The following is a 27,513-nucleotide window of genomic DNA, read 5'->3' as shown; positions in this document are numbered from 1 at the left end:
ACTCTTTTTTTGTGAAATTTCTCCTTTATTCAGTCAAATGAAGCATCTCATCTTTCCTGATGAACTATCATGTCTACCACAGCTTACTCAATACATATTAGGCTGTCCCCATGTTCAATTATTTGAGCCCTTTCCACTCCCAAAGTTCAAATATTATTTTATTGCTCTTTTATCAACTTCACAGAAAATGGGCCATGTAGATGTAGGCCTGGTTTGGATGAACGCGCGACTTAGTTGCTGCTGTTAGCAACCGAGCTACTTTAATTAAAACATGAAAACACAGACAATTATGGTAAGCACGAGGCTATAAATACGAGTTAGTTGAGAGGAGAATTGGACATTGGGCACAAGAAGTAGATGTGGGGGAAAGCATGAAGGGTCACGAGCCCCGTTCATCTTCTTCTTGTGCAGCTTGCAAATTGTTGAAAAGAAGATGCACTCCCAAATGTATATTTGCACCCTACTTTTGCTCCGATGAGCCTTCCAAATTTGCCAATGTTCACAAGGTATTTGGAGCAAGCAATGTGAGCAAGATCCTCACCGAAGTGCCGGAGGAGCAACGCGAGGACACCGTGAATTCACTGGCGTATGAGGCCGAGGCAAGGCTTCGGGACCCGGTTTATGGTTGCATTGGTGCCATAACTTTGTTGCAAAGAAAGATGGTTGAGCTCCAGCATGACCTCGCCATTGCTAGAGCCTGTCTTGCTCGCTATGCTGCTTCTTCATCATCATCAGCCTCATCTTGTTCTTCTTCTCTTGTCTGGGATGATCACGTTATCATGCCTCCTTACCCTGATGTTCCTGCTTGCAATGACCCGAATTATAGTTTCAGCCAGAATTCCTCTGATTTGACCCAATATGGACCGGTCAATGATTTTAGCCACAGCCCTTATGTATTATGATCTTTGATCTCTCTCTCTCTCTCATGGAAATCTTGCCTTCACATATATGTTCTTAACGGGAAGATCAAGTAAATATCCTATGCCAATTAAAGAAACTCCGAGCATATGGAAGCAGAAATTGATACAAATCTTGATTAGCCAGAGTGATCTCGTGCAATTCAGCTGCTGCAAAGCATTGCTTGATTTTCTTTGAAATGGATTAGTATCTGTACTAACTTTGTTACCTTTTCGATCCTTTATAAACAAGGCAATCTGAATCACAATCCAAATCATCCGATCCGCCGACCAGAGTGCAATTAATGGAACGCAGAGTAGCTTGAGCAATCTCAACTACCGGTCCGCGAGCAATATATCCCAAAGAACAAATTCAATAAAAGTCAAGAATATTTTAGCCTTGCACGGTTGCACTCGCACGCAGCAAAAAGTAGGAATCTGTGAGAGTCGGTGCCCACTGTTTCCATGCAACAGAGAGCAGTGTTATGATTTCACTAACCCCACAACGTGCCATTGGCATTATTCGTTGCAATGCGAATCCAAAGTGACTCTGTACACTACATGCATCTCAAATATGGTAATGGTTACAAAAGTTAGAAAAACGTAATAGAAATCGATTCCTCTCCTTTACATCAACGAGAAAAAAGAAAAACAAAAATGATAACCCTGTTTCCATCTTCAGGCATGAAAGTGAATACAGGATACATCATCAAAAAAAATATTTTAACAAGCTCAGAATCGTTCTCAACATCTGATTGGTAATCGATTGTTCACCCGTTCATAGTTCACCAAATTACAGCTTTCTTGGTTTCTATTTCAACATCCCTCCTGTTGGTTCATAAAATCTATCGAAACTCATTTTGGATTTTCCGTTGTTTTTTTTTTTTTAGAGATTTTAAATATATAATTATCCTAGAACTTCAAGGAAACAAAAGGCCAAATGAGTAGTGACTCGTAAGGTATTGTCTTGTTCATCCTTTTACTCAATAATGTGCAAAAGTCCGACAACATAATTTTAAGACCCGTGCAAGTTGAAGCGACATCAATTTCCTTCATGTGAGAAACAAGCATCACAAACTAGTCAGTTCACCATAAAAAACTTTCAGATCCATGAATAAAACCAGGTCATAAACATGCAGGGATTACAAAATACATCATAAGCACAAAAAATTTAAGACAACACTACAACTCATGTACAATGATCACAGCGATGACAACAATGCCACACCGTCTTCATGTGCTTTGAAGTTGAAACTGCAAGTGATATGACGACGCAGTGATATGACAACGCATACTGTAAACAGAAGAGTTCAAAAGTGGATTTCAAAAGAAATCACCGAGCTGCAGTTCCCTGTGCAAAGTGAAAAAGCACTCCTGCAATCTCAGTTTATAGCTTCTTCCCTGTTAAAAGGCATGCAAATTAACAAAAGAACCTGGTTAGACTCATAGGGAGACAATCCCAATTTTACAAGCCTCGTGCACTTCGAAAGACATTAAAGGCATGGCCTTAAGCTGCACATGCAAATTTAAACAATTAGAGCCAAATAACATGCAGTAAATTGTAATTAATTGGAGTTCCCTGTTCTTACATATCAATCAACTGTCTAAAATTGTGCTTATATATATATATATATTAATAATATAAAGAGCACCCAGCATAACAAATTTCTAAATCATGGAACCACAAACAGTACAAATATAAAGCATACATCCATCCATCCATCTTCACACCCCTATGTGCTTATGGCTTCTAATTACTAGAGCAGCTATCCAGGTCAATGGGCTTAACTGCCAACCTGAGCCCTGGCATACCACCTGCAACTAACAATATAACCCTAACAAGGACAACATTAGATTTGGTTGCGCAGTCCAGCCTGATCAAATTTGAGCAGCTTAACTATATTCAAGGCCAAGTGCGAATCTTAGTACTAGACTTTAATAAGGATAATGCCGTCATACTCAAAATAAACTCAGTAATCATTTTTGAAAAACCTATTAAAAAAAAAAAATCAGTCAATCACACACGTCACAAACTAATGGATGGAAATATCAAAAACAGATGATCCATCACTGTAAAGTGGAGACGTTCTAGAATAACATAACATAAAAACAACAGTCTATTCATGATAACTTTGCATGATTCCACAATGGAGATTAAACTAATTGGCCCAGAAGTTACTGGTCATGAGAACAACAGCCCCTCCCGACTCTTGAGAGATGAATGAAATCAAACCCATAAATCCAACTTCTGCATATTTACCCCTTTCTTGATGATGCAAACCCATAAATTTAAGAAAAAAGGAACTCATCAAACAAGAAAAATTAAAAGGAAAATCCTTTGATCTTGTTAAAAAAATAGTAAGTATCTTTTTGCAAATGAGCATCCACCTGATATGGAACATTAGCGGACAGTAGCTTGCTCCCAAAAACGCTGATGCAGAACAAGCAAGAAAATGCTTGTCATGGCCTGAGAGCTTCTTACGATCAATGGTACAAAACCATTCAACCATCTTAACGAAATTAAGTCGTGCAACCTAAACTACTTATAGCTTTTGAGCATAATAACATTAAATCAATGAGATTAACAATTTAACACCACCATACTCTGAAATTAGTACAGGGACAATCGAAAGCCGTTCCTGCTCATACTATCCTTTTTAATTACTTCGCTTCATAATTCCCACTAACAAAACCAAAAAATGGCTAAAAACAATATCATATAAGAAAATTGGCATTTCAAATTCCAATATCCCTACGAAATACGATCAGAATATAAAATTACCCACAATATGTGAACTTGCGATGACCTGTTCCAATTTGAACTGCGGATTTCCATATTACAATTTGCCCACAAAAATATAATCAAAATACAATCAATTCAACTAATTATTTTCCAAATTAAACACCAAGAAAATTTGAATCATCAAACAATAAAGATAGAAAATTTAGATCTTTGAGAATGTCACCTGAACCCTGCGCGTACTTAGGGCGCTTCATTTTTTCAATCTCCAACTGGGCATCCATGAACATATTCATCCTCTGAAACTCAAGGTCCTTAGTAAACTCCATCCTCTGCCTCTCCAGCTCCATCATCTGCTTGTGCTTCGAGCTCTCAATCCTCTCGTAGATCTCCCCAAACTTCAATATAGCTCTCGCCAATTCCCTGCACGCCGCCCCATCGGATAAGTCTACGCTCTCCATCCGATGCTTCCTCGCCACTCTTCCATCAAACCCTACATCATCTTCGTCGTCTTCATCCTCGTGGTCGTCATCATCACCATCGCCAAGCGAACTGTCCGAGGACACAACACCAGAGAAAACCACGGGGCTAGGGTTAGGGTTGGGTTTAGGTTTGGAGGACTTGGCTGTGAAACCAACGGTGGTGGGCTTCTTGGTGACGGCGTTAGTGCCTATAAGCGACTCGAGGCGGTAAAAGAAGGGCCATTTGGACGGAGAGGGTTTAGCTTTCTCCAGCTTGTACTTCTTCTTCAATGTGTCGATCCGGTTCTTGCACTGGATGTCCGTCTTGCGGGGCTTTAAGCCGTTTTGACGCCCGTTGACAGAGTCGGCGACTTCCTTCCAGTCCTTCTGACGGAGATTACCGCGGTTGAGCTGGACATAACGGTCTCCCCAGGCCTCGATTAGTGTCTCGGTAGCGCCTTCGCTCCAACAGTCCTCCCGTCCGCCACCGCCGCCAGAACCGATGTGGGTTCGGATAGTGGGGGGATGCGGACTCGGGCGGTCCATATATGTGGTCGGGCCGGCGTGGAAACAGGATTAAAGAAGGTCGTGGACTCGGTGCTAAGTACGCCGGAGGTATTGGTGGGTTGGGAGGGAATGGAAGGATGTGAAGCTTCGGATTTGGAGGCAAAGTGAAATTGGCCGTGCATTGTGACCGGCGCTGACGTCAGCTCCCGTATTGCAGTTGGACGGAACGACTTTATTATATATGCGAAAATAGTTTTTTTTTTTTTTTCTCCTCTGTTTTGCACATGTACCACCAAAAAGACCCCACTCCAAAAGTTTCTTTCTTCCGACACTCAAATAAATTTCAGATTCGTGGCCGGCACGGACGCCGGATGGATGGGTGTGAATCATGACCAATCTGTCGTTCATATAGTAATTTGAACATTGTCCAAAATCCATAAGGGAAGACAAAAAGTATGTAAATATTTGAGTTCACCAGTCGATATCTATATATCTTCAAAATCAGTATTAAAATTGTAGCCAGTCCTCAGCTATATGTACAGTGGTGTAGGCAAAAGTACTGTAAAATCAAAATCTGCCTAATGTCGATCAAAATCAGCCTGCATTGAAGTAGACATATCTTTGATTTTTGGCTCTTAAGAACAGTGACTCAGTAAATATGTAATGATACAGTGGTTGGGCATTCTTTTTTCTTAATATTATTTTTTTTATACACCCCGAAAGTTCAAATTTTTCTCAAGACTTTTCTTCCTCCCATTCAATACTTAGAACTTCATATATTTTCTCTTTTGTTTCTCTCTCCATCCTTTCCACCATTCTCACGGTTGGGTGTCCATCTCTTTGCATCCTAGCCATCGTCTCAACCAAAAAACCAATTCTTCCATCGATTTCTCCTCACGCAAAGCCACCTCCTCCGTCGCTGGTATCCCTCTGCACATCCTCAGAAACAGTTGGAAAATGTTGCATCCCGAACCATCGCCTACCTCAAATCTCTACAGATATTGACGTTGGAACATTTGTTGTTAAGGCCGCATGATACATTAACTGTACTAATGATTTGTTAGCAACCTATGCTATTGGTTTGGGAGCATTTGTGTTATGTATACCAGCAGCTGGCTTGGTTTGTTATGGTTGCATGCTACATTTAAGCTAACCGGGAATGAATTTGGTTTGTGATTTTACTTTCAGTTAAATTGAATCCTTTGCTTTCCTTTGTTTCTCCGCCAGAGATCACCCTCCTTTTTGTTCCTTCCTTTCTTTCTCCTCGACAGAGAGCATGTGATAGATTCCTTTCTTTCTGCAAGCAGTTCCATTGCTTCCTGCAATAGTGTTTGAAAGTTTCTTCCCGCAATTGATGGAAATTCTTGGACTTTCTGTAAAAAATTTGTCAGGGAGAGATTTGACTGAGGCTCCAAGAAAATTGCTTCCAAATACATTTCTGCAAGTGAGACATGCTACAGCATGATTCAGAGCTATTTGAATTTATTAAATAAGACCTTTTGTTCTACCTTGGCGACTGGTCCTCAAGATGCAGATATTTATTTTGGAGGTGAATATATCAAATTTTACATCTACACATGTTTTATTATTATTTTTGTTAAATTATGGTGGGGATACTAAAATTTTTCTTTGTTTCCTTTTTTTTTTTTTCCTCTTAAAGAAGAAAATTAGATTCTAATTTACTAATTTTTTTTTTCCATCTGTTTTTCTTTGTTTCCTTTCGTTCACCTTCTTTTGGACGATGGGCTTCTCAGTAGTGCAGGAAGAGTGTACCATTTCGTGGTAGCACAGTTCGTTATAGATAAATAGATGGACAAGTCAATATGAGATCAAATTTCAAATAGAATATGCAAAAGGTAAAAAAATAGTATATTGATAGACAATTCTGTTTCAGCATTGGCTTTCTTTATACATTTCTTCGGCACAAAATGGTTCTAATCATCATCTTTTGTAAAATCAATCCACGGCCTCAGACGTCAGACGGCTCGAAATTATGTATCTTCTTTATCTTTAACATTGAGACGGTAAAAGTCCCTCAGTTTATCGCCCATCTTCAAGCCCCTTTTGTTCATTTCCTCCAGTATCAACTTCGCTTCATCGAACCTACTCGACTCTATGAGCTTGTTAGCCAAACACCCGAACATGTGGTCGTCCAGCCACGTGTCCTTCCCAGCAAAACACCTCGCATACTCTATCGCTTGCTCGTAATAGCCCATCCGCAACAGCGCATTTATAACGTACATGTGCGTCGACAATAGCATCGGTACTCCGTCGTCAACCATCCTCCGCAGCAACGCCAGAGCACCTTCCACCTTCCCCACCTTACACGCGCCTAACAATAGCGCGTCGTACGTACGCGTATCCGCTCTCAACCCCTCCCCCACCATTTTTGTTAGCACTTCGGCCGCCGCAGTCAAATCTCCGGAGAAACAGTACGCCATCAGAAAGTAATTATAGCTCGTCAGATCCGGCGGGATCTGATACTTTCTCATCAGGCTCATCACGCCCCATGCGGCCTCCATTTCTTTTTTCCTCGTGAGCACGTTCAGGATGGGGTGAAAACTAGACGCATTTAAACCGTATTCCCCGCGCGCCATCGTGTCGACCAGGCGCAGGGACTCTTCGACTCGACCCAATTTGCATAGTCGCAAGATGAGCGAATTGTGCGCACTTTGCCGGGGTAACCCTTTGTCGAGGCGAGCCAGGGTCTGAGAAAGGTCGTCGAGTATGGACAGGGAGGCGTCGTTATTGGAGATGAACTTGAACGTTTTGGAGGTGTTGAAGCAACCGTCCCTTATGCGCTTGTTGAGGAGGTGGCGGAGCTCTTCGAAGTCTCTGGAACGGCCTGCGGCGAGGACCAGTTCGTCATAGTAGGCAGAGGTCGGCTCAAGGGGGAATGAGTTAGCATTAGGGTTTTGAGTAGTAAAAGACCGGGTGCCGAGGAGAATGATAGAAAGGAGATTATGAGGTTTGTGTGGAAGCTTATGGAAAAGCGACATTAATCCTTAGGGTTTACAGCGGGTTGGGAGTCTTGGGACGGAGAATACAAGAGTGAAAGGACAAAGGAGGGTTTAAGCAAGGAAGAAATAGCTTCTTTCTGCGGATTGGGCTGTTTTGGATCAAGCCCATTAGGCATGGCATATGCTGCACATTGTCGAAAAATTCTTATAGAAAGGATCTCAACAACTTGTACTAAAAGGGCTGGCCAGTGCAAAACGAGCCCATTGCTTTTTTCATCGGCTATATATATGTATACATGTCAGGAGGGCCAACTCAAATTTGAGAGAGAATTTCGTAGAGCCAGCTAGCATCATGGAAATAGACTTCCAAGGAGCCACACGCTTAATGAAAATCATGGAAATAGACTTCGCAATGTGAATGGGCCTCGGTTTCTTTCATGATAGAGAGAGCCGCTTTTGAAAGTGAAACTCAGACCCAAGTTGTAAAAGAAATACGACAGCATGGACATAAATAACCCTGAAAGAAAAATTTTGGGAAATCAGGAGGCCCCACTACTTTGAACTGGGGTTGTAGCGGAAACAGATGAACCTCAAAACCAAGGGCGTGGGGAATCATGGATATGATAGATACTCAATCGGGACGGTATGGCTATGGCCCATACACCCACCCGTTTTCGGTGAAGTTAAAAGAGTAAATGTTGAACTCTATCATGACCATATATATATATAAATAGATATATGATAAAAGCCACTTTTTGATCAGTCTTATAAATGTATGTACACAAACATGGTACTGTGCCCCTTTACCCTTATCCTCAAAGTTGGTCAGAACTAATATTCCGTGTCACAAATTACGTCCTCATAAGATACTCAAAATCTGAGTCCTTGTAAATACATATATCCTGTCTGAGATTTTTTTTTTTTTATATATTTTTTTTTTTTTGCTTTTTGTGAAAAGACGTGATGGGTTCCTTCACAATGGCTGCTTGTCTAAAAAATAAAAGAGATCTATAAAAGGAGGGGAGGATCAAGGGAGATAACAAAAGATTGCACATCTTCCAACTTGCTTTTTTCTCCTCCACCAACTTGTTCGGTTCCCTAACTTCCGTGTTAGGTTCTCTCACCACCGTTTGTCGGTGCTCCAAGGATGACAAAGTCCCCCACCCCCACAACTCTCTCTCCCTCTACTATCATGCGCCTCTAGTCTTAGGCACCGTTTTTACTCCACTCGTCTTGTACGTGCCCCGCTGTTTTATTTCCTTATTGCTCATAACCTTGTCGGCTCTTTATCTTCTTCTTCTTTTTATATCTTTCTTTATAGTTTTTTTTCTATGTATTTTGACACTGTTGGATGTGATTCTCAATCACAGTATCACAATTTCTGTTTTTTTCAGTACAAAAAAAAAAAAAATAGGGAAAAAAAGATAAGGAGCCCACGAACTTTTGAGCAATAGAAAAGAACTGCATAAAAATTTATCTTTTATGATGGTTCTTTACTCATCTAATTGACATGAAAAGAATATCATTCAAAACAAAACTTTTTATTCCGTTGTCAATTTTTTTTTTTTAAATATTTTTACGGCCTGTATTTCATTGTAACCGGCCGGTTTTGATAGAGATTCAAACCCCTTTGAGTTTCTATATTAATTTAATGAGAAATTGATCATTAAAGAGGGGAAAAAACTTCCAACCATCGATCTAGATCATCAAGTCCATCGGTATAAAGCAGATCCTAAGAATAAATTCAAGCATATTCCACACAAAAAATGAAGTCCCATCATTAAATACTATATGGCCCGAATCATACGATTTCACGAACCCTTTTTGTGAAAGAGGAAACGATCCATATCTGCATGAGGAATAAAGGGCAACTCGATGCTTGACGGTGCCATCCTTTAGGTTAGCATTTCAAACTCCCTCCGCATTAAAAAACCCTGTGCCTGCCAAATTAATATATAAATTAAGATACGATTTTATAATATGACCTTCACAACAATACGATCCTCGAAAAACGACAAAAGTAACATGAAGTCATACATCCTTGGAACATACTTAAATCATTTAGTAGCAAAATCCAAAACCATATATACCTACGGTATTCTAAGCGTTGTGGCTTCTTTAAATCGATTTTTTTTTTAGAAAAATATTTTAGTCACAAAGAAATTATACAAAAGAAAATTCACAAATTAAGGTGGGTTGATATAATATGTCAAATTGTAAAATTATTTTTAATGTAAAGTAAGTCTAACAGATCACGAGAATGCACGTCAATTTGTATGTTTATTTTTATATAACTTTTTTGTGTCTGTAACAATTATCTTTTTTTACCCCATATATAATAACGAAAGAAATTAAACATATTTAATATAGTCCGTCGACTTGCAAGCAAATGCATGCATGCATTCGATTAATTAGAATTAAAGGAGAAACTGGGGAAAAAATAATAATAAATTAATAGAAGGGTTTGGAAGTGACAGTACTGATCAACATAATTAACGAGATATAATAAATTTATACCAAGTCAACATGTCTGGATGGTATTCTTATATACGTCACCTCAATTAAACAAAAGAGTATTTATCTATGGACTAGAAAGGTATCCGTTTAAAATAATTAGTAGCCAGTATCTTTGGATTTGCTTTATATCGAATGGTATGCATGCATATTCTTGTAGTCTCGTTGATGAACAGGGAATAAAACCATAGCTAATTCAAAATGACATTCTTGCCCTTACGTTAGAGAAACTAATAAAAGTGGGGGTAAAAAAAAAAACCAGAAAAAATAAATTGTTAATTGTAGTCTAATTCTTGAAACCAATGGACAGTTTGTAAGCGCTAGCTTTAGATCGAATGCCGAATCTCAGAATTAAGTGCAATCCACGTATGAGGCAAAGCTAATAAAGCTTTTAATTTTGTGGTGGGGATGCTTTAATGCGACCTAATTAGTCACCGTTAAATTGATACAAAATGGCCGGGCGGGCGGGTCCACCGTCGGTCCGGACATGAAACTGGCACTCTCTAGCTAGCTATCTATATGGTTGATGCCTGCCCTTCTTCAATATGAAGTATAATATAAGGCCGATATATATGGATATGCATGATATTCGATGATGATATATATATATGTAAGACTTGACATGAGTGAGTCCCAATTATATACTCTGAGCTCTGTATCATGCCTTGATACTCATATATAATTAAGGAAATCGTGTAGACGTGTATTGAACTTTAAGGATGGACGGAGGTTGGGCCAAAAGATATATTGTGAATACGACAAATTAAGAAACTACTGCATGCCACGCCATTTAGCTTGCAAAACACAGTTTATCAAAAGATTAAAAGAAATCCATTTGATCAAGATCAGCCCCATTTTTTTTTCTAATTTAAATAGTTCCAATTATTATAGGAAACTATTTATTAGGTAGGCTAGGCAGATATGGGTCGTCCACCCTTAAACAAGGCCTGGAACTTTGATGATCAGGCACCCGGTTAAGTACAGCCTAATCATCACACGGTATCATCCATATATACACCAAGCTCGTGTGTATGTTACTAAAATTGGTTCCAAAGAAAATAAACCAAAATAAAAATCAAGAAATTGCATAAAATAATCCAGAATTAATTGCCTCCGAGTCACTAACCCCTCACCAAAATGCTTGTTCTCATCACCAGTGTTTCATTTATCACTCTTTTTGCAAAAGATACCACGGCCATGAACAGATCATCATGAAGTAGACAGGCATCAGCGAGCACGTCCATGAACTTCTTAAAAAAATATTACGCACGAAGAGCACCACGCAAATTGGAAGTTAAAGATAGACACTTGTTAGAGAGATTGAGAGAGAGAGAAATTTTAGAGAGAGAAAGTGATGTCTATCACTCCCCAGAACAGACAGAAAGCATTGCCAAGCTGTTAATATTTTGTTTTGATATTCATTGTTTCCATAAAGCAATGCTCGGAGAATCTTGGCTCAAATCTTTCACATTTAGACAAAGAAAAGATAAACATGGGGTCTTCCGTCTTTCACAATTATATTTGGTTGATTGTGCGACTTCCCCTTTTTTTATTGTCCTGTACATGTTTGCTTGGGAAGAAAATGCTTGCCTTAATAAGAGACCCCAAATCCATCCACGCACACACACACGTACACAAATATTAGCTCACTTCGGAGAAGGCTCGAAACAAACCCGCAGAGTTTCAGCATCAAACTTATAAACCACCAAATGGGAAGCAGCTCTGTGCATGTCAAAGAGGCCGCCATCGTTACCCCGTGTGAGCCAACTCCAGCTTGTGTCCTAACGCTCTCATCTATTGATTCCCAGCTCTTCCTTCGCTTCACCATCGAGTATCTATTGGTCTACAGGGCTGGCCCTGGTTTGGACCATGTTGTGACCACGGCTCGTCTTAAGGCTGCGCTAGCAAAAGCCTTGGTGCCATACTATCCTTTAGCCGGAAGAGTCAGGGCTAAGCGCGATGGTTCGAGCCTCGAGGTGGTGTGCCGAGCCCAGGGTGCGTTATTCATTGAGGCCATCTCTGATAGTCACACAATTATCGACTTTGAAAGAGCTCCTAAGTATGTCAACCAGCAGAGGAAGCTATTGTCCCTCCATGTAGCGGATGTTCTCAAAGGGGCTCCACCTCTTGTTGTCCAGCTGACGTGGCTGAGGGACGGAGCAGCGGCGTTGGGTGTTGGAATCAACCATTGTCTCTGCGATGGAATTGGAAGTGCCGAGTTTCTCAACTCGCTCGCTGAGTTGGCTTCTGGGAAACGCGGACTTGCCGAACTAAAACCTATGCCTGTCTGGGAACGCCACCTTCTCGACCCACTACTCGTAAGGCCTCCATGCGATAACTCGATGACTCACCACGAGTTCAACCGTGCCCCTGACCTCTGTGGGTTCCTGACTCGCTTCTCCAACGAAAGGCTTGCACCCACTTCAATCACTTTCAATAAAAGGTCTCTCAACGAGCTCAAGAATCTCGCTATAACTTCCTCGAGTCGACCCATGGAGTCATCCTACACTTCATTCGAGGTTCTTTCAGCGCACGTCTGGAGGAGCTGGGCGAGAGCACTGAACTTACCTTCAAACCAAATTTTGAAGATCCTGTTCAGCGTCAACTTTCGTGATAGAGTCAAGCCGAGTCTACCCAGTGGATACTACGGCAACGCGTTTGTGCTAGGTTGTGCGCAAACCAGCGTTAAAGATCTGGTTGAAAAGGGTTTAGGCTACGCCTCAGCGTTGGTTAAAAACGCCAAAGATCGAGTGGACACCGAGTACGTAAGAAGTGTGGCGGAATCGGTGACTGAGTCTATGGCAAGTCCTGACTCGGTAGGCGTACTCATTGTGTCACAATGGTCAAGGCTAGGGTTAGACAAGGTTGACTTTGGGATGGGAAGGCCAAATCACGTAGGACCCATTTGCTGTGATAGGTATTGCCTGATTTTGCCTGTCGTTGATCAGAGGGACCTTGTGAAGGTGATGGTAGCAGTCCCCACGAGTGCCGTCGACAAGTACATTGATTTGGTCAGGAGTCCATACTCGTGAGGACTACTGGATTGTTATTTTATGCATTGACTTTTGGGATTACTTTGACTAATAAATAAATAAATAAATAACTGATTCCCAAGTCTGGTCGACTCTTTGAAGTACCAGTTCCATTGCATTGCATACATGTAATTTTTTCCATATTTTTTTTATCTCGAGAAGATAATGTTAGATGAGTAGTGTGTGCTACGGGCTGCCTGGGAAGTGGGAACAACACTGATCTGGGTAATCATGGCCCATATATGCCTAAGGTCCTGAATATATGTACAATATACTTGCAAGACAGGGGGACAGTTTTTTTTTTTTGTTGGGGCCCATCGGCAGAGCCCATATCGAGCTGAATAAATCCACACATTATTTATTATGTGCTGATCTATTTTACGGCCCATTACTATTGGATCGAACCACAAAGATCTATAGTTCTGAGCCAGTACGCATTCATTGAATCACAAGCCATCATATCTTTATACATGGAACAACGAAGCACGTTATCTTTTTTTTTTAACTCTTTCTATTACCAGACACTGATAAAAGTAAGAAAAATCCAAACTAATTACAGCTAGCCAAGGCTAGATAAGTGCAAGTATCAAAGAAAATAAAACTATATTAATAGAAATGGCATGCCAGGCATGGTGAACTTGTTGTACTCTGACTTGATGTGATCATTAAAACAGGGCCAGGCCTCTCTCTCTTTTTGGTTAATTCAATGTGCTAGCTATAGATATGGAAATCATGTGCTATATATATGTGGTCGGGTCACAGCAAGCTTGCTGTGCCCACAATGTATATGAATGACCATCTGTTTTAGTTTTTTCTTTCTTTGGGCGACACAATTAAGTACTTAATTATGGATCTTTTTCTTCCTCGATCGTTATTTTGAGTTGGTTTTTACCTTTTATATGCATGACAGAATCACAGATCGATCTTGGTTCGTGATTCATAGCAATTACCTAATGGCTGATCATGATCATATGATATATATATATCTTAATTAGCATATATTAATGTTTTGATAATATTGCTGATTCAGGATCGTGATTAATCCTAAATTACAATTGTTCAATGATTTGGACATAGGGGATCAATTAATTAACAAACTAATTAACTGGAACAGCTAGCTCCGCCTCCAACCTTACAATCCCTACCAATATTAATTGCGTGTAATATTATAAAAGAGAAATGATAGTTATAATCATGAATATGCAAGTATCGCATAATTATTTTTAAAAAAATGAATAAATATGGGATCAATATGAAAAGAAAATTAATTTTTTAATAATAGACCATACTTTTTTTTAAAACGACTGTATAACGCTTGCGCACTCTACGACTGTATGTAGCATTACTCATTATAAAATGGATGACAAATAAAAACAACAAAAACTCACCTAATACTGCATGAGGGAGCATCGATGCATGTATCAAAAATTCTCTCCAATTTCTTTTTTTTTTAATACAAAGAATTAAGATTTCATATGCAAGTTTTAAATTTAAAGAATCAAATCATATATCATCCGATCAGTTCTTGGTAAAGAGTAAATCTATTTATCATCTATTTTTTTATTATTTTTTTATTATTTCATGATGTAATATTAAATAATAAATTTATAATTAAAATATAATAAATAATTTTTAATCATCTAATATCATATAAAAAGATAGTAAGAGAATGATTGTGACGATAACATTACTCCTTAGCAAATTCGCTCCAACCTGTACTTAATGCCTGGCTACCTTTGTGAGTTCCAAGGCACTGGTTGACTGGCTAGCTGGCCACCACACGCACGCCCAGTATATGATAACTTCAAATGATTTTAGAATAATGCTATCGCCTGAAGATATCTGCTCTAATTGACCGCTTGGCGTGCCCATGCCACGTTGTCACGTTTAGACAAAAAATAAAAGAAAACACAATTCTTGTGTTCAACTTAGTTCTGCAAGTGTATCTGAACCCTACATCACGCAGCCAGCTACTCCCCTACCTCACGGCACCGACCACCATTATCGGCTGTATCTCCGACGAGTTTTTCATCCTCAATATTTTCAAACCACCATTTTTGACTCCACACAATATTTCATCCTCACCACGATTTGAGGCAATTTGAAGCCTCCATATCGCTCCGTCCCACCCTCAAGAGTCACTCCCCGCCGGAAGCAAAAGTTAAAAGTTATAGGGGCTTTTGAAAAAAAAAAATCTTCATCTCTAGTAGGTAGCCGTGACCATGTCTCTATGTATTGAGCTTGGCTGGACTCACCGACAGTTTCTAGGTAGTTATCTCTGTGTATTGGACTTCTATTACCTGGACTCACCGACTTCATATTTGTTGCTTTAGTGACATATTTTTAGTCATACAAATTGCCAATACATAATATTTTTTCTTATTTTTGCTTTAGTGACATATGTATTGAGCTTATGTTTGCAGTTATTAAATTTCTTATTCATTTGTTGTTACTAAGTTGATGTGTATTGGGTGGATAATGGTATGTTTGCTTGGATTTTGGGTTTTTAATGCTCTGTTCTTGCTTTTATTTTGGGCTTATGGTGATCTTGGTGATGCTGCTACCATATTAAAACTTTTTCTTTGTTTATTTTTATTTTAGGGTTTAAATCTCTATAGTTTCTTTGTACACTAACTTGTTTGATTGTATCTTTTAAGTGAACCACTTTGAAAGGGATGGGGACGATGTCTGAAGAGATTGTTAGGGCCTGCTAGCTTTGAAGCACGAACCTGCCATTTCTTGATAATTGTTATGGCCTGCTATTTGCATTGCAAACTGTCACTATTGAGTGCACTTATAAAAGACTTTATTCCTACTTCATGTTCTTTTCTCTTTTATATTTCTATAATAAAAGTTTGAACTAAAAGGCTAGCATTATTCAATTGATTTTAGTTGGGTGGATAGTGCTCCGTTTTTGCTTGGATTTTGGGCTTATGTTTGCAATGATAAACACTTTCTTATCCATTTGTTGTTACTGAGTTAATGTGTATTGAGCTTCTATGGAGCATAAAAAAATTTCTATTCACTTAGAATTGGTGATGGTATTGAGCTTCTATCACATAATGAACTCACCACATTCTATTTTTACTATTCGAAGAGATTCCAAAGTTGGTTGAAGATAGAATAACTTGGTGCAATTTGTATGACTAGTGAATTGATTTTAATTGGGTTGGATAGTGCTATGTTTTTCCTGGGATTTTGAGTGGATAGTACTCTGTTTTTGCTTGGATTTTGGACTTATGTTTTTAGTATTTTAATTTCTTATCCATTTGTTGTTCTTTTCTTTTGTATATGTACAAAACCCATAAAATGCTCCTATCTTTGTCCTTGGTATCTTGGCTATAGAAGTAATAAAGTCAAGTTTGAACACATGCGCTAGATTATTTTTCTATTCCCTCAACTGTTCCTCCACCTCCATTACAAGCGCAACCTTTGCAATTGCATCTCTTAAACCAAGATGATGATCTACACCAGCCTAGATGTTGGTAGCCATGATTACATTGTTGTATTTATGATGTACCACCAGCCTTGTTAGTTGTTTCTTGAAAAAACTTATATATTTTAACTATAACTTTGGTCACATGTGTCAAAATCGCGCACATGATCCCAATACGGAAAGCTCCTTTTGGCTCGCATCTCGTGATCACCATGCTTCGCCTGATGGGCTCATTTTTTACTCCAAAATCAGGCATTTTTACCTCCGAAGTGTCAATTTTAGTTAATTCTTTCATTTTTTTATTAATTCCCTTTTGTGGTGATGTTTATCTTTAATAACGATTTAATTCTAGATTCTTAAACTAGATCTTAGTCATAATTATCTTATTCCGTATTCTTTTGTTTGGCATTAATTACATATTTGCCATTTTCCGTTAGCTACTTAAGCCAGGTTTGTGGGCTTCAGAAGGGATTATCTTTTTTATAGTAAAACCTTAATTTTTGATTTTATCATTACTTGCGAATTTTCTCAATCTCAATCTCTAGCTTCCGTTATTTAACTAGCATTCAGAATAATTTTCTATTCTTATCTGGCATAAAAAATTTAAACGTCACATCACAAATGTTCGAACATGTGTACACTCGAACCTAAAAGTCAAAGTCAAACGTGCGAATGAAAAGTATCGAACGTTAAGTATTTATCGTTTGAATGTTAATCGGTCGGATAAACGTTCGAACGTTATTTGATACGTTTGAATATATTTTCTGCAACGGAACTCGACTGTCACAAAATCTCTTCACATTCAAACGTTACATCTCATGGCAAATTTCCAACATTCAAGAAAAAAAAATTTAGTGATGGTTGTACAATAAACCATCACAAAATACTTTATGTGATGCCTTTGTCACCAAAAAGTTTTTGTGACGGTATTTTTATTTTTTGTAATAATTTTGCCTATCATAATAAATGAAATATGTTGTAGTTTCAGTTATATATGTATCCTTTCGTAGATTTTTCTTAGGGTGGTGATGAGCATATTACATATGCCTTTCAGAACCACTATCCAATGATGCATTGCATATCATGAAAAGCTAATTTCCACACCATTTGCATGCTCAGTAATTTTATTGGGTCTAATTAAGTTGTGATCTTTCTAAGGGATTTTGTTTGGTAATTAATTTCCAAAGTTTATTGTGTTTGGTTGTATAACACGGCAAGCAATTGCGAATTAAATTGAGCTAGCTAGGGTTTTTATTTTATTTGCGAAATTATTAATTCACTGTATACATCAATACTAGGTATTTGAGTCTTGACCGACCCCCCCCCCCCCCAAGCCATAAATCACAATTTCCCCCTTTCCCCTAATTTCTTCTGTGCTCCCCCCTCCCATCTGAAATTCGAATCAGCTGCTCCCCCTTCATTCTTTCCCTCCCTGTGCTTCGTCCTAGCTCATGTATAATGAAGAGGGACTGATGTCTAGTACTACTCTTGATTGAAGGGGTTGGTAAGATCAAGATCATTACTAGGTGCTAGGCCGGCCACTCAAAAGAAATAATGGCCAAAAGGTTGTTGATCTTACGTGGGATTTGCATGCAAGCGCAGAATCAGCCACGTTTTTAAGCTAACACAACAAAGCAAGGAGTACTGCAAGACCAGGGTTCTTTGCCTAATTTACTTCACAGGTAACAGGTTAACTGAAAGTCGAAGATTTCAATTTTGTCGGGAAAATGGCATTAGAGGCATATTATTTGCAGTAGTTTTTTTTTTTTTTAATTTTCCTTTCGTTTTATCTTTTTGGTAACTCTCTATTGATGTATATTTAAAATTCCTTAAAATTATTGGTAATTCTGCATAATTGATGAATTTACACAATTGATGGCGTCTGTCGACATGCAATTTATTTTCTTTTACTCGGTTTCTGTTTATTTTTTAGTACTTATTAATTAAGAAATGCCTATATATTTATATATATATATATACTCTCTTGAGTATCAATTTTCGTTTGCACAAATTATTATTGTCTGATCACAAATTAATTTTATAAATAGCATAAGTCAAAGAATTTATGTAATTGTCTGAACATAAGTTTCTTAAATAATTAATTGAAACGGGTAGTATAGAAGAAAAATAAGAAACGAATAACTTATTATATTTCTTATAAACTGTTACCTGCAGAACAAAGAGACAGACGCAAGCTGCACCAATTATAGAAGCCCAGGACGTCGAAATATTAATGCTAGTTACATTTGGTCAGAAATCTGATCTTGTTTTGCTTTGTTGACAGCAACCGTATCAGCAGGCTATCTTTATGGCTTCGTTCTGCTACTATATATAAGTAGGGTGGCTACTATATACTAACAACCACCGCTGGAAGCTGTTAGTATTTTATATAATTTTTTTATATATATATATTTTTAAATATTTATAATATCATTAAAAAATATATTTTTAAATAATAAATTTTTTTAAAAAAAGCCAAACGAGAGCCCAGCCAGAAGACTAGTATTTTTCATGTAACTCTAATTTATTTTAAGGAGGAAAGTTAAGTGTATTTTAATTATTTGATAGCTCGGAAGGATCATTATCAAAATTCAAAGTTTAGGAAATTATATAAAAATCTAATTCAATTAAAATATTTTATCGATATTTTCATTTTAAAGATATTTTTAAGATATAAATGAGAATGACATAATTATAACCGCAATTTTCTTTTCTCCTTAAAATTAAAGGAACACGACATGACACATTAGTCGAGATTGCGCTGAAATGCCTTGGGAGTTGGGTTTGAGACCACACGCTCTGTAAGGTGTCGTACACTGGTAACCTGGTTGGCAGGTTACGGTGTCTTTAAAAAAACAATCTACATCCACAACCGTACAAAGCTCTTGACTATTCATCAAGTGAATCTGCCATCCCCACACGCCAACAACCAGTCCATGCAGCTCTTCACGATGCAACCGCGGCCACTGAATCAGTTGTGCCTTTCCTCATCCGCCACGTCTTGATCGCCTCCACTACTTCTAACCCATGCCCGTTTCGGCTTTCCGCGGTTCGCAATGGCTTCGGTATCGCAGGACTCTCAGCCAATGTTCCAATGGCACTTCAACGAGTTCGACGACCGCGGCTTCGAAGTCCGCGGCCGCACCCTCTTCCTCATCGTCATCCTCTTCTCCGTTCTACTCCTCTTCACTCTCCTTTTCCTCTACGCCCGCTGGGTCTACCTGTACCGCCACCTCCCCCTTCCCAACCCTCCTGTACCGCAGCCGGCGCCTCGGGGGCTCGACCCGTCCACCATTAAAAGCTTGCCCATAATCCCGCTCCGGTCATTGGAAGATCAGAAGTCGATGGTACAAGCCGAGTGTTGTATATGCCTCGGTGTGTTCGAAGATGGCGAGAAGGTTAAGGTTTTGCCACCTTGCCGACATTGTTATCATTCAGAGTGCGTCGATAGGTGGTTGAGTGGTCATTCGAGTTGCCCACTGTGTAGAGCTTCTCTTGGAGTGGACGCTCAGCTTGAATCGGCCGTTCCACAAACGAATTACCTCCCATGAACAAAGTAGCCTTTAAAACTAGCGCTTAAAAAGGAGTATTTGCTCTGTGGTATTATTATTCGAAGTCAGAGCTAGCAAAACGTTGTCAAGGATTGGTGTGTTTTTTTGTTCATTGTATCATTGTATTTTTCATCTCAAAATCTTTCTTTGTTGCACTTTGTCTGGTTTTTCAACTTTCCTGTGGACTACCGTTGTTGTTGTTGTTGTTTTTTTTTTTTTCTTTTTCGAAAATCTGTGGACTACAGTTTTAAGAAAGAAGGAAGCGGTAAAAGAAAGCAGGAAGACGGTCTTCGGGTCAGCTGATATGTCATAATTTGGCAGTAAAACGAGGCACAGCCTGTTTCGGGAGCTACTGCGAAAGATGAATTTGTTGGTTTTTGACTGCCATCTGTTCGATCCATTTCCTCAAATAATTTTGTGACGAGTAGGATTTAGTAATATGAAGTCCGGTTTCTTAATTAAGCTTTGTATATAGAGAATAATTCAGGCTTGAAGAGAGGTTCTTAACTTCTTCTTATGGACGATATATATATATTTTTGTTATTTCCAGGAAGAGTAGTTCTTATGGCGATTATTACTAATCGGAGCGATTTACATGAGATGAGAATAATCCTAAGAATTTAGAAGGAATAATTAAACATATTAGAAAAAAGAAAAAGAATCCCACTACGATATTATTCTTTTTTTATTTTATTTTATGGGATTGACGATATTATTCTCGTGGAAGTGAAATCATTAAAGTCGATAATATTCGACTTTTCGAATCTTTTTAAGAATGACGCCTTCGGGAATATCGCTGAACACGAAGCCGACTAGCGGCAGAGACTATTCGGAGTAGTTCAGGCTTTCGGTACATAGTACAGCAGGACATCTTCTATTAGAATAAATATTGATTGAAGATACTATTAAAAATATTCTTTTATATATATATATATATGATTTGGTATTATTTAGATAATATATTTTTTTAAATAATTATTAAAAATAATTAATTAGAAACAATCTTACAATAAATATAAAATATATATTAATATAGTAATTTCTCTCTAATATTATTCTTTCTATTAATAATATTTATATATGGTCAAACATCTGTCATATATCCTTCTGATCCAAGTGTCCCCGAAATAGATAGTGCGGATCTCGTGCGGTTTGTGTACGTAGTCAGCCTGAGAAAATCAAAGACCCATGACTAGCTCGCACAAGGTAATAAATGATTACGTTAAGTAGCTGACAACCATTCGGATATATAAAGATGGGTTTCCTTAAATTGATATTGGCAAGAATGCTTCAAGAACATGCTACTAATTAGGGGTGGGCCACAGGCAAGTGCCCGTCCGCCCCTAGTCTCGCCTCCACCAAGTGCAGGCAGAGCCCCACACGGTTTTGGTAGCCGGGGGATGGGCTCGGTTGGGTCGGGCCCAAGCCCGCTTATGAAATCTCCGGTCCACCCAACCGAAATAAATATATATATATATATATATATATCTATATTAAAAATATTTTTTAATAAAATAATGTCGTCTCATCGTTTTATCAAATGTTTTGTTTTAAATACAACGATGTCCCGACTAAAGTTTTAAAAATCGTTTCGTATCGATCGGTACGGTCGATATTTACCGTACTGGCCACTGGGTCGGTACAGATACTACTTGTATTTCATACCGGCTTAAATACCGACCATACCGGCTGGTACCGGCCGTTTCGGCCTGTACCGGCTGATATTTCGACCTTCATTTTTTTTTTTTTCATTTTTTTAAACTACAAATTTATTTTTTGACCCTTAATTTAGACTAGACTATTTATAATTTATATATATGTATGTATTTATATATAATTTATTCATATAGAAACTATTATTTTAAAATATAATTATATATATAATTTATTTATATATCGACTATTTCGAAATGGTATACGAAACGGTACCGGTATAGAAATATTTCGTTCCAGTACCTTGACTGGTATGCCATCCAGTATGGTATTCAAAACATTAGTCCCGACTCCCTCGTAGTCTTTCTCTATTCTTCTCTCTCTCTTTAAAAGCTCTCTCTCTTACAACTCACTAATGTCATCGTGGGTGGTGGGCAAATGACCTTGGGGGCCAATCTGGCCCTCAACATTTAGACGAGGACACCTCGCCCACAGGAGGCAGACCCGAGGCCTAACTCTCTCCCCATGCAAGGGTTGGGGGCAAGGCCGCCTCTTACTTGGTGGTAGAGGGTTGTTGGTAACTCGACGGGAATGAGGCGCGGAGGAACTGGCGAATGGGTTTCTGTCTTGTGGGCTCGCTCTGGGATGGTGAAGTGGGGGGAGGGAGATTGGGCGTGAGGGGAGAGTAAGAAAAAGAATGGAAGAATGAAAGTTGGGAGAGGGGGAACTGGGGCCACGAAGTGAAATAAAAAATAAAAATAAAAATAAATACAGGTAAGTGGGGGTATTCTGGAGCCGGGAAAGTGAAATAAAACATTAAAAAAAATCCCACCTGACACTGGCACTGGCACTTATACGTTAGTTCGTGAAAGGATCCCGCTAGAGTCACTGCTCCCAGCGGTGGCTGGGAGATTTTATTTTATTTTTTGCTTTTTTATACCTTTATTTTTTAATATTTTTTAATATTTTTTTAAAAAATAAAAAATCATAATATTATTTAAAAATAATTTCTTAATTATTAAATAAAAAAATTAAAAACTTAAAACAGTAGAATGGAGCGATAGAATTAAATAAGAAGAATAGTATTATCCTTCGTGAAATATTTTTGTGAGACTCTTTTGCGTTATTAATATTTTTCTTTACCGAATCATAGAGGTCTATGCCGCACTTTTCTTAGAGTATTCCCATCCGATTTCTTAAATTTTTTTCTAAATTTTAGTTAAAAAGGATACTCCCTATAATTTTATTCTAAATTTTACTCATTTTTAAAAAACCTTCTACATTCCATTCCCTATCCTTTCTCTATTCTATTAAAATAATATTCTTCTATTATTTTTTTATTACTTTTTTCTCTCACTTCCATTTTCAAACTTCACTACTTAATATTTTTTCTTATGTTTTGAACTATTATTATAATGAATATTTTAAATAAAAATTTAAATTATTTTTTTAAGGGTTTAATAATATTTTTAAAATTATTATTTTTATATTTTAGTAATTATTTAAATTATTTTTAAAAATATTATTTAAAAGTATAATAAATATGAGTATAAGAGAAAATGTAGTTGATTGAAAAAAGAATTTATTTTATTTATTTGAATAAAATATTAATAAAAAATGATTTAGGGGATGAATAGGGAACTACTGTTCATTTCCTAAATCAAAATCCTAAAATAGGGAATGGGATGGGAGGAAGTTTTTGAACTTTTTCCTATAATTTTTCTTATAATTTAAGAATAATAGTGTTTTAGGCATCCGGATGGGAATGCTCTTACAGCAAGAAGAGTATCTCGAGTTCCGAACCCAAACAGTCTCAAAGTGCTAGCTCAATATTGGGCCATAGTATATATTGTCGATTATGAAGCCCAATAGTTCAGGAAACCTATGGGCCTACTCAACCCAATGTTATCAACCTGAATCTCACTGACTATACAATGTATACATTAGGGTTTCTTCTTCAATTGCTATAAATTCTCGCAAAGCCTCCAAATCGTTCTCTGCGCAGCCTACTCCGGACTACTAGGGTTTCGAAAGCGAGGGTGAGAAGGAACTTAGACACGGAATCACCATGAGGGCCAAGGTAAGATTTGATCGCAGTCTTATTGCCATACGATATTTGTTGGACCCTACTATTTGCTCGATCTAAAAACTTAGAAATGGACGTTTTTTAATTTTCCTAATCTCGTACTGGGGTTTGCTCTTTTGTTTTACAGTGGAAGAAGAAGCGCATGAGGAGGTTGAAGAGGAAGCGCCGAAAGATGAGGCAGAGATCCAAGTAGTTCTCTTACCAATAAATCGACGTTGTTTTGTGTCTAATCGGTTTCTGATTAGAGAGTCGTAGTGTTTTCCATTTTTACGTTTGGATTTAATATCTGAAAGGTTGGAGTTTTGTGCTGTTGAATGGGATTTTGGTTTCTTCTTAATGCTATGGTTACGGTAAGTAGTGTTGGATTTGATTTGTTCGTTATTTTTTAGCAAATGGGAATGCTTATAACTGAGTGTGCTTTGTCGGTGGTAATCTTAGGACTAAACAAAGTTTGAAAGTGCACGGTAGCTGTTTTGATTTTAGTGTTCCATTAGTTCCGAGTTTATTTAAGGAGTTAGAGCAAACATTAGCTGAGAATATGGGCCACGAATCCTGTTTTACGCCATTTTGAAGCTATTCCTTTATAAGGTTTGATTACTTGTGGTTCTGAGAACTTGATGCATGTCATTATGAGGTTTCTTGTACTAATAGTGCCCATTGCTGATGAGTCACCATCTTCCCCATTCGTTTTGCGACTGATACCAATATTGGGTTTCCATCGGGTTGAGTTTCGAGTTTGTGTTTGTGTTTTGCTTCCCACCCAAAAGGTTTACCGAGGTCGCGGGGGGTCATACAGGGTGGGGTGGGGATATAATAATAGACTTTGAAGAATGTAGATGGCGTTGTTTTAGTGCGGTGTGATGTGCTACTATTTAAATGTTTTCTATGGATCAACAGCCGGGCCTCTTTATTCTCAGATCTATGTTATTTTGGGTTTTAGAATCTCTGATGCAAAGGTGTAGAACAGGAAAAAAGAAAACAATTCGTTTAGTTTTTTGGTTTTACTCATAAGAACTGTAATTGCAACCTGAACTTCTTGTCATGATACTTGACGGGGTTTTCTTTCTGACGTAGCCTTTCTGTTGTGCGAACTTTTACAGCCGGTTTTGATTCATCTCGTTACTGTTCACAAATTTCAGCTCATAAATTTCATTACTATTCATAAATTTTTTCTTCACAAATTTCAGCTCATAAATTTCATTACTATTCATAAATTTTTTCAACTCATCTCATCATCTATCAAACGGAGTAGACCAGTGATATTTTCTAGATCTTTCAAAATCGAGCGGATATATTTCTTCCTCTGAAATATAGTGGGAGTGATCAATTTAATCCCAGGAATTCAATTTTTGCTGGTTTTAGAAGTTATGTTTATCTAAATGTAGTATGCGTTTCATGAGGATGTCACAAGCAGCCAAAAGAACTGCTTGAAGCAATTACGTCGAGCACTTGACCGCTAAGCTGTTTAAAAGAAATCAAAACCAGCAAAAATTGCCCAACCGTCAAATGAAACAATTTCGTCAGAACTCAACCAAACAATGGAGAAATATTTAGCGGAAGTCTAATCAACGATTCATTCTGATCGATTTCACGTTTAACTTGTCGTTTCCTACTTTTATGTTTCAAAGACTTATCTAAACTAAGGAGAAGTAAGGTCTACAAAAGAATTATAAAATAAAGAATAGAAAATAACTTAATTTGATTTATAATGTAGATCTAACAACAGCTTAATTATGATGTACCACATCAAGCAATTTTCATGACTAAAATGGAATATGATTTTTCATGACTAAATAGAAGAACTAGACTACACTCGAAAACTAGGATTTGCTAATTTCGTATGGGTCCTTTTGGGCCGGAAGACACGGAGGTCCAAGCCCATTCTCAGCCCGTAAATGATCTATGTAACTCCTTACCTCCGCCGCTACCATCCTCTGCATGATCGTCACCAAACACGTCCCCTCTTCCTCCTCCTCGTTCCTTACAATACGTGCCACCTCTTCGACCTTCACCACTTCCTCCTCTTTCTCCTTCATCTTCTTACCTGCCGTTAACGATAGCGACAACGTCAGGGAAGTATCTTCGAGCCCCGCCAAATCCTCTTCCTCATCGGGACCAGTATGTTCCGGCGGTGCACTCAAGCACTGTCGCTTACTAACGCCCGAGTCCCACTCCACGGAAGCAGTTGGAGAGATCGCTGCATCCGGGCCTCCGAGGCGTTTCGCCCCCGAGTTCGATTCGGACGAAGAGTCACGACGACGTCGCAGCGTGGAGTTCCAGTGGTTCTTGATCGCGTTGTCCGTCCGTCCTGGCAAAAGGCGGGCTATGGTAGCCCACCTGTTACCGTGGATGGAGTGGGCCGTGTATATGATGGCGTCTTCAGCCGGCGTAAAAGGGCGGTGCTGCACCTCGGGGCTGAGCTGATTGCACCACCTTAACCTGCAAGACTTGCCGGAGCGACCCGGAATGCCCTGGCTTATGAGGGACCAGTTGCGAGGGCCGTGATTCTCAACCAGGCTGATGAGAGTGGCGTCCTCTTGTGGACTCCAAGAACCCTTTAGTCGGTGGTCACCACCGATCTTCTGCAGACTCGTCATTTTCATGATATTCAGAATCTGTAAATAAAGTTTGGGTTGGGGAGGATTTCGCGTGGGGTTCCAATTGTTATTAAATGGTACTTTTGGTGATAGCTTAGAGGGGTTGTTGGTGTGAACCGTAAAACCGCCACTTGACATAACAACTTAAACTCTGGTTGCAGTTGCATGCGAGTTCGGATTCTGTTATTTCTTGGATTCGAAAACATGAGGTCGTCCTGTTAGAGTTTTTCTTTCTTTTTATTGAAGTGGTCGAATCAATGAGAGTATATGGTGGGAGTTATAACTTCCCCTTTTTCTAACTGAATGGAATAACGGACTATCTCAAGAATTATAAAAGCCTTGGGTTTACATGAATTCAACGATTCGGAGTACAGCTCCCAAACTAGATCTGCTTCTAGTTATAGCTAGGTTTTGTTTAATATATTTATTTATATATATTTTAATTTTTTTTTTTTAAATAAGTTAAATATAAAGAGGGTTGCAAATTGGGTTCGAGGAATTAAGGAGGCGACATAACGTGTAACGGCTATCCGTTTCAATTAGGCATTCAGAGAGACACAGGATTTTTAGTGGGAGAGAAGATATAATCACAACGAGATACTGTAACAGTGTCGTTGTAACGGGTATGCCGTATCCTTGGAGATCATGGATAGGGTGCATTCCGAGTTTTGTTGTTTCTTCTTTTAATTTAATGGTGCGAAAATAAGCAGGCATTGATACTCTTTGAGTGTCTAGGTCACAATCGCAAATAACATAATGTTACTGATCTGTGGAGAGACTCCTATATATGAAAAGCTGTTAAAAAAACACACCACGCATTTATATATATATATATATATATATGGATGTATGTCGATTTTTGTACGCTTTCTACGATCGAATGTTGCCGTTGAGTTTCGGAAATTGTCGGCTGAATCGCACCGACACATGAGGGTCACAATCGCACAGTTGATCAGTTCACTCGGCCCAACGGTGGCTTCGACTTTGATAATGAAATGCCCAATTAAGATCGTACAATGTGTTTTAGGCCCTATACAAAGGAAATTTGGCCCGGCATTTGGATCTCTCTCTCTCTCTCTC

At 38.5% G+C, this 27,513-nt stretch overlaps 6 protein-coding genes across 7 annotated transcripts; 3 read left to right on the top strand and 3 right to left on the bottom strand.

Annotated features, from left to right (window-relative positions):
• Positions 1-310: 310 nt before the first annotated feature.
• LOC108980013 (LOB domain-containing protein 21-like) lies at positions 311-27,513 on the top strand. Its single transcript, XM_035683200.1, has 2 exons — positions 311-922; positions 27,497-27,513. Exon 1 carries the CDS (start codon positions 372-374, stop codon positions 900-902), a length of 531 nt encoding a protein of 176 aa, XP_035539093.1. The 5' UTR covers positions 311-371; the 3' UTR covers positions 903-922; positions 27,497-27,513.
• LOC108980016 (trihelix transcription factor ASIL2-like) lies at positions 1,928-5,037 on the bottom strand. 2 transcript variants are annotated; one of them, XM_018950828.2, is made up of 2 exons: positions 3,863-5,033; positions 1,928-2,297 (listed from the first exon to the last, which is right to left on the bottom strand). In XM_018950828.2, the coding sequence occupies exons 1-2, from the start codon at positions 4,641-4,643 to the stop codon at positions 2,284-2,286; spliced, it is 795 nt and encodes a 264-aa protein (XP_018806373.1). In that variant the 5' UTR covers positions 4,644-5,033; the 3' UTR covers positions 1,928-2,283. The 2 variants fall into 2 exon arrangements, with proteins under 2 accessions (XP_018806373.1, XP_035539092.1); XM_035683199.1 differs by lacking the exon at positions 1,928-2,297 and adding an exon at positions 2,305-2,408 and having other exon boundaries at positions 3,863-5,037.
• On the bottom strand, positions 6,453-7,749 carry LOC108980015 (pentatricopeptide repeat-containing protein At3g56030, mitochondrial-like). The gene has a single exon (XM_018950827.2). The coding sequence runs from the start codon at positions 7,601-7,603 to the stop codon at positions 6,596-6,598; it is 1,008 nt and encodes a 335-aa protein (XP_018806372.2). The 5' UTR covers positions 7,604-7,749; the 3' UTR covers positions 6,453-6,595.
• On the top strand, positions 11,528-13,453 carry LOC108980010 (taxadien-5-alpha-ol O-acetyltransferase-like). The gene has a single exon (XM_018950822.2). The coding sequence runs from the start codon at positions 11,788-11,790 to the stop codon at positions 13,108-13,110; it is 1,323 nt and encodes a 440-aa protein (XP_018806367.2). The 5' UTR covers positions 11,528-11,787; the 3' UTR covers positions 13,111-13,453.
• LOC108980014 (RING-H2 finger protein ATL66) lies at positions 19,267-20,638 on the top strand. Its single transcript, XM_018950826.2, has one exon. It carries the CDS (start codon positions 19,603-19,605, stop codon positions 20,095-20,097), a length of 495 nt encoding a protein of 164 aa, XP_018806371.2. The 5' UTR covers positions 19,267-19,602; the 3' UTR covers positions 20,098-20,638.
• On the bottom strand, positions 25,611-26,741 carry LOC109010073 (transcription factor MYB73-like). The gene has a single exon (XM_035683198.1). It carries the CDS (start codon positions 26,569-26,571, stop codon positions 25,657-25,659), a length of 915 nt encoding a protein of 304 aa, XP_035539091.1. The 5' UTR covers positions 26,572-26,741; the 3' UTR covers positions 25,611-25,656.

This window comes from Juglans regia, chromosome 12 (genome assembly GCF_001411555.2).
Source record: "Juglans regia cultivar Chandler chromosome 12, Walnut 2.0, whole genome shotgun sequence".
NCBI classification, from domain to species: domain Eukaryota; kingdom Viridiplantae; phylum Streptophyta; class Magnoliopsida; order Fagales; family Juglandaceae; genus Juglans; species Juglans regia.
Note: the sequence above shows the minus strand (reverse complement) of the source record. Positions and strands in the feature narration are given on the sequence as shown.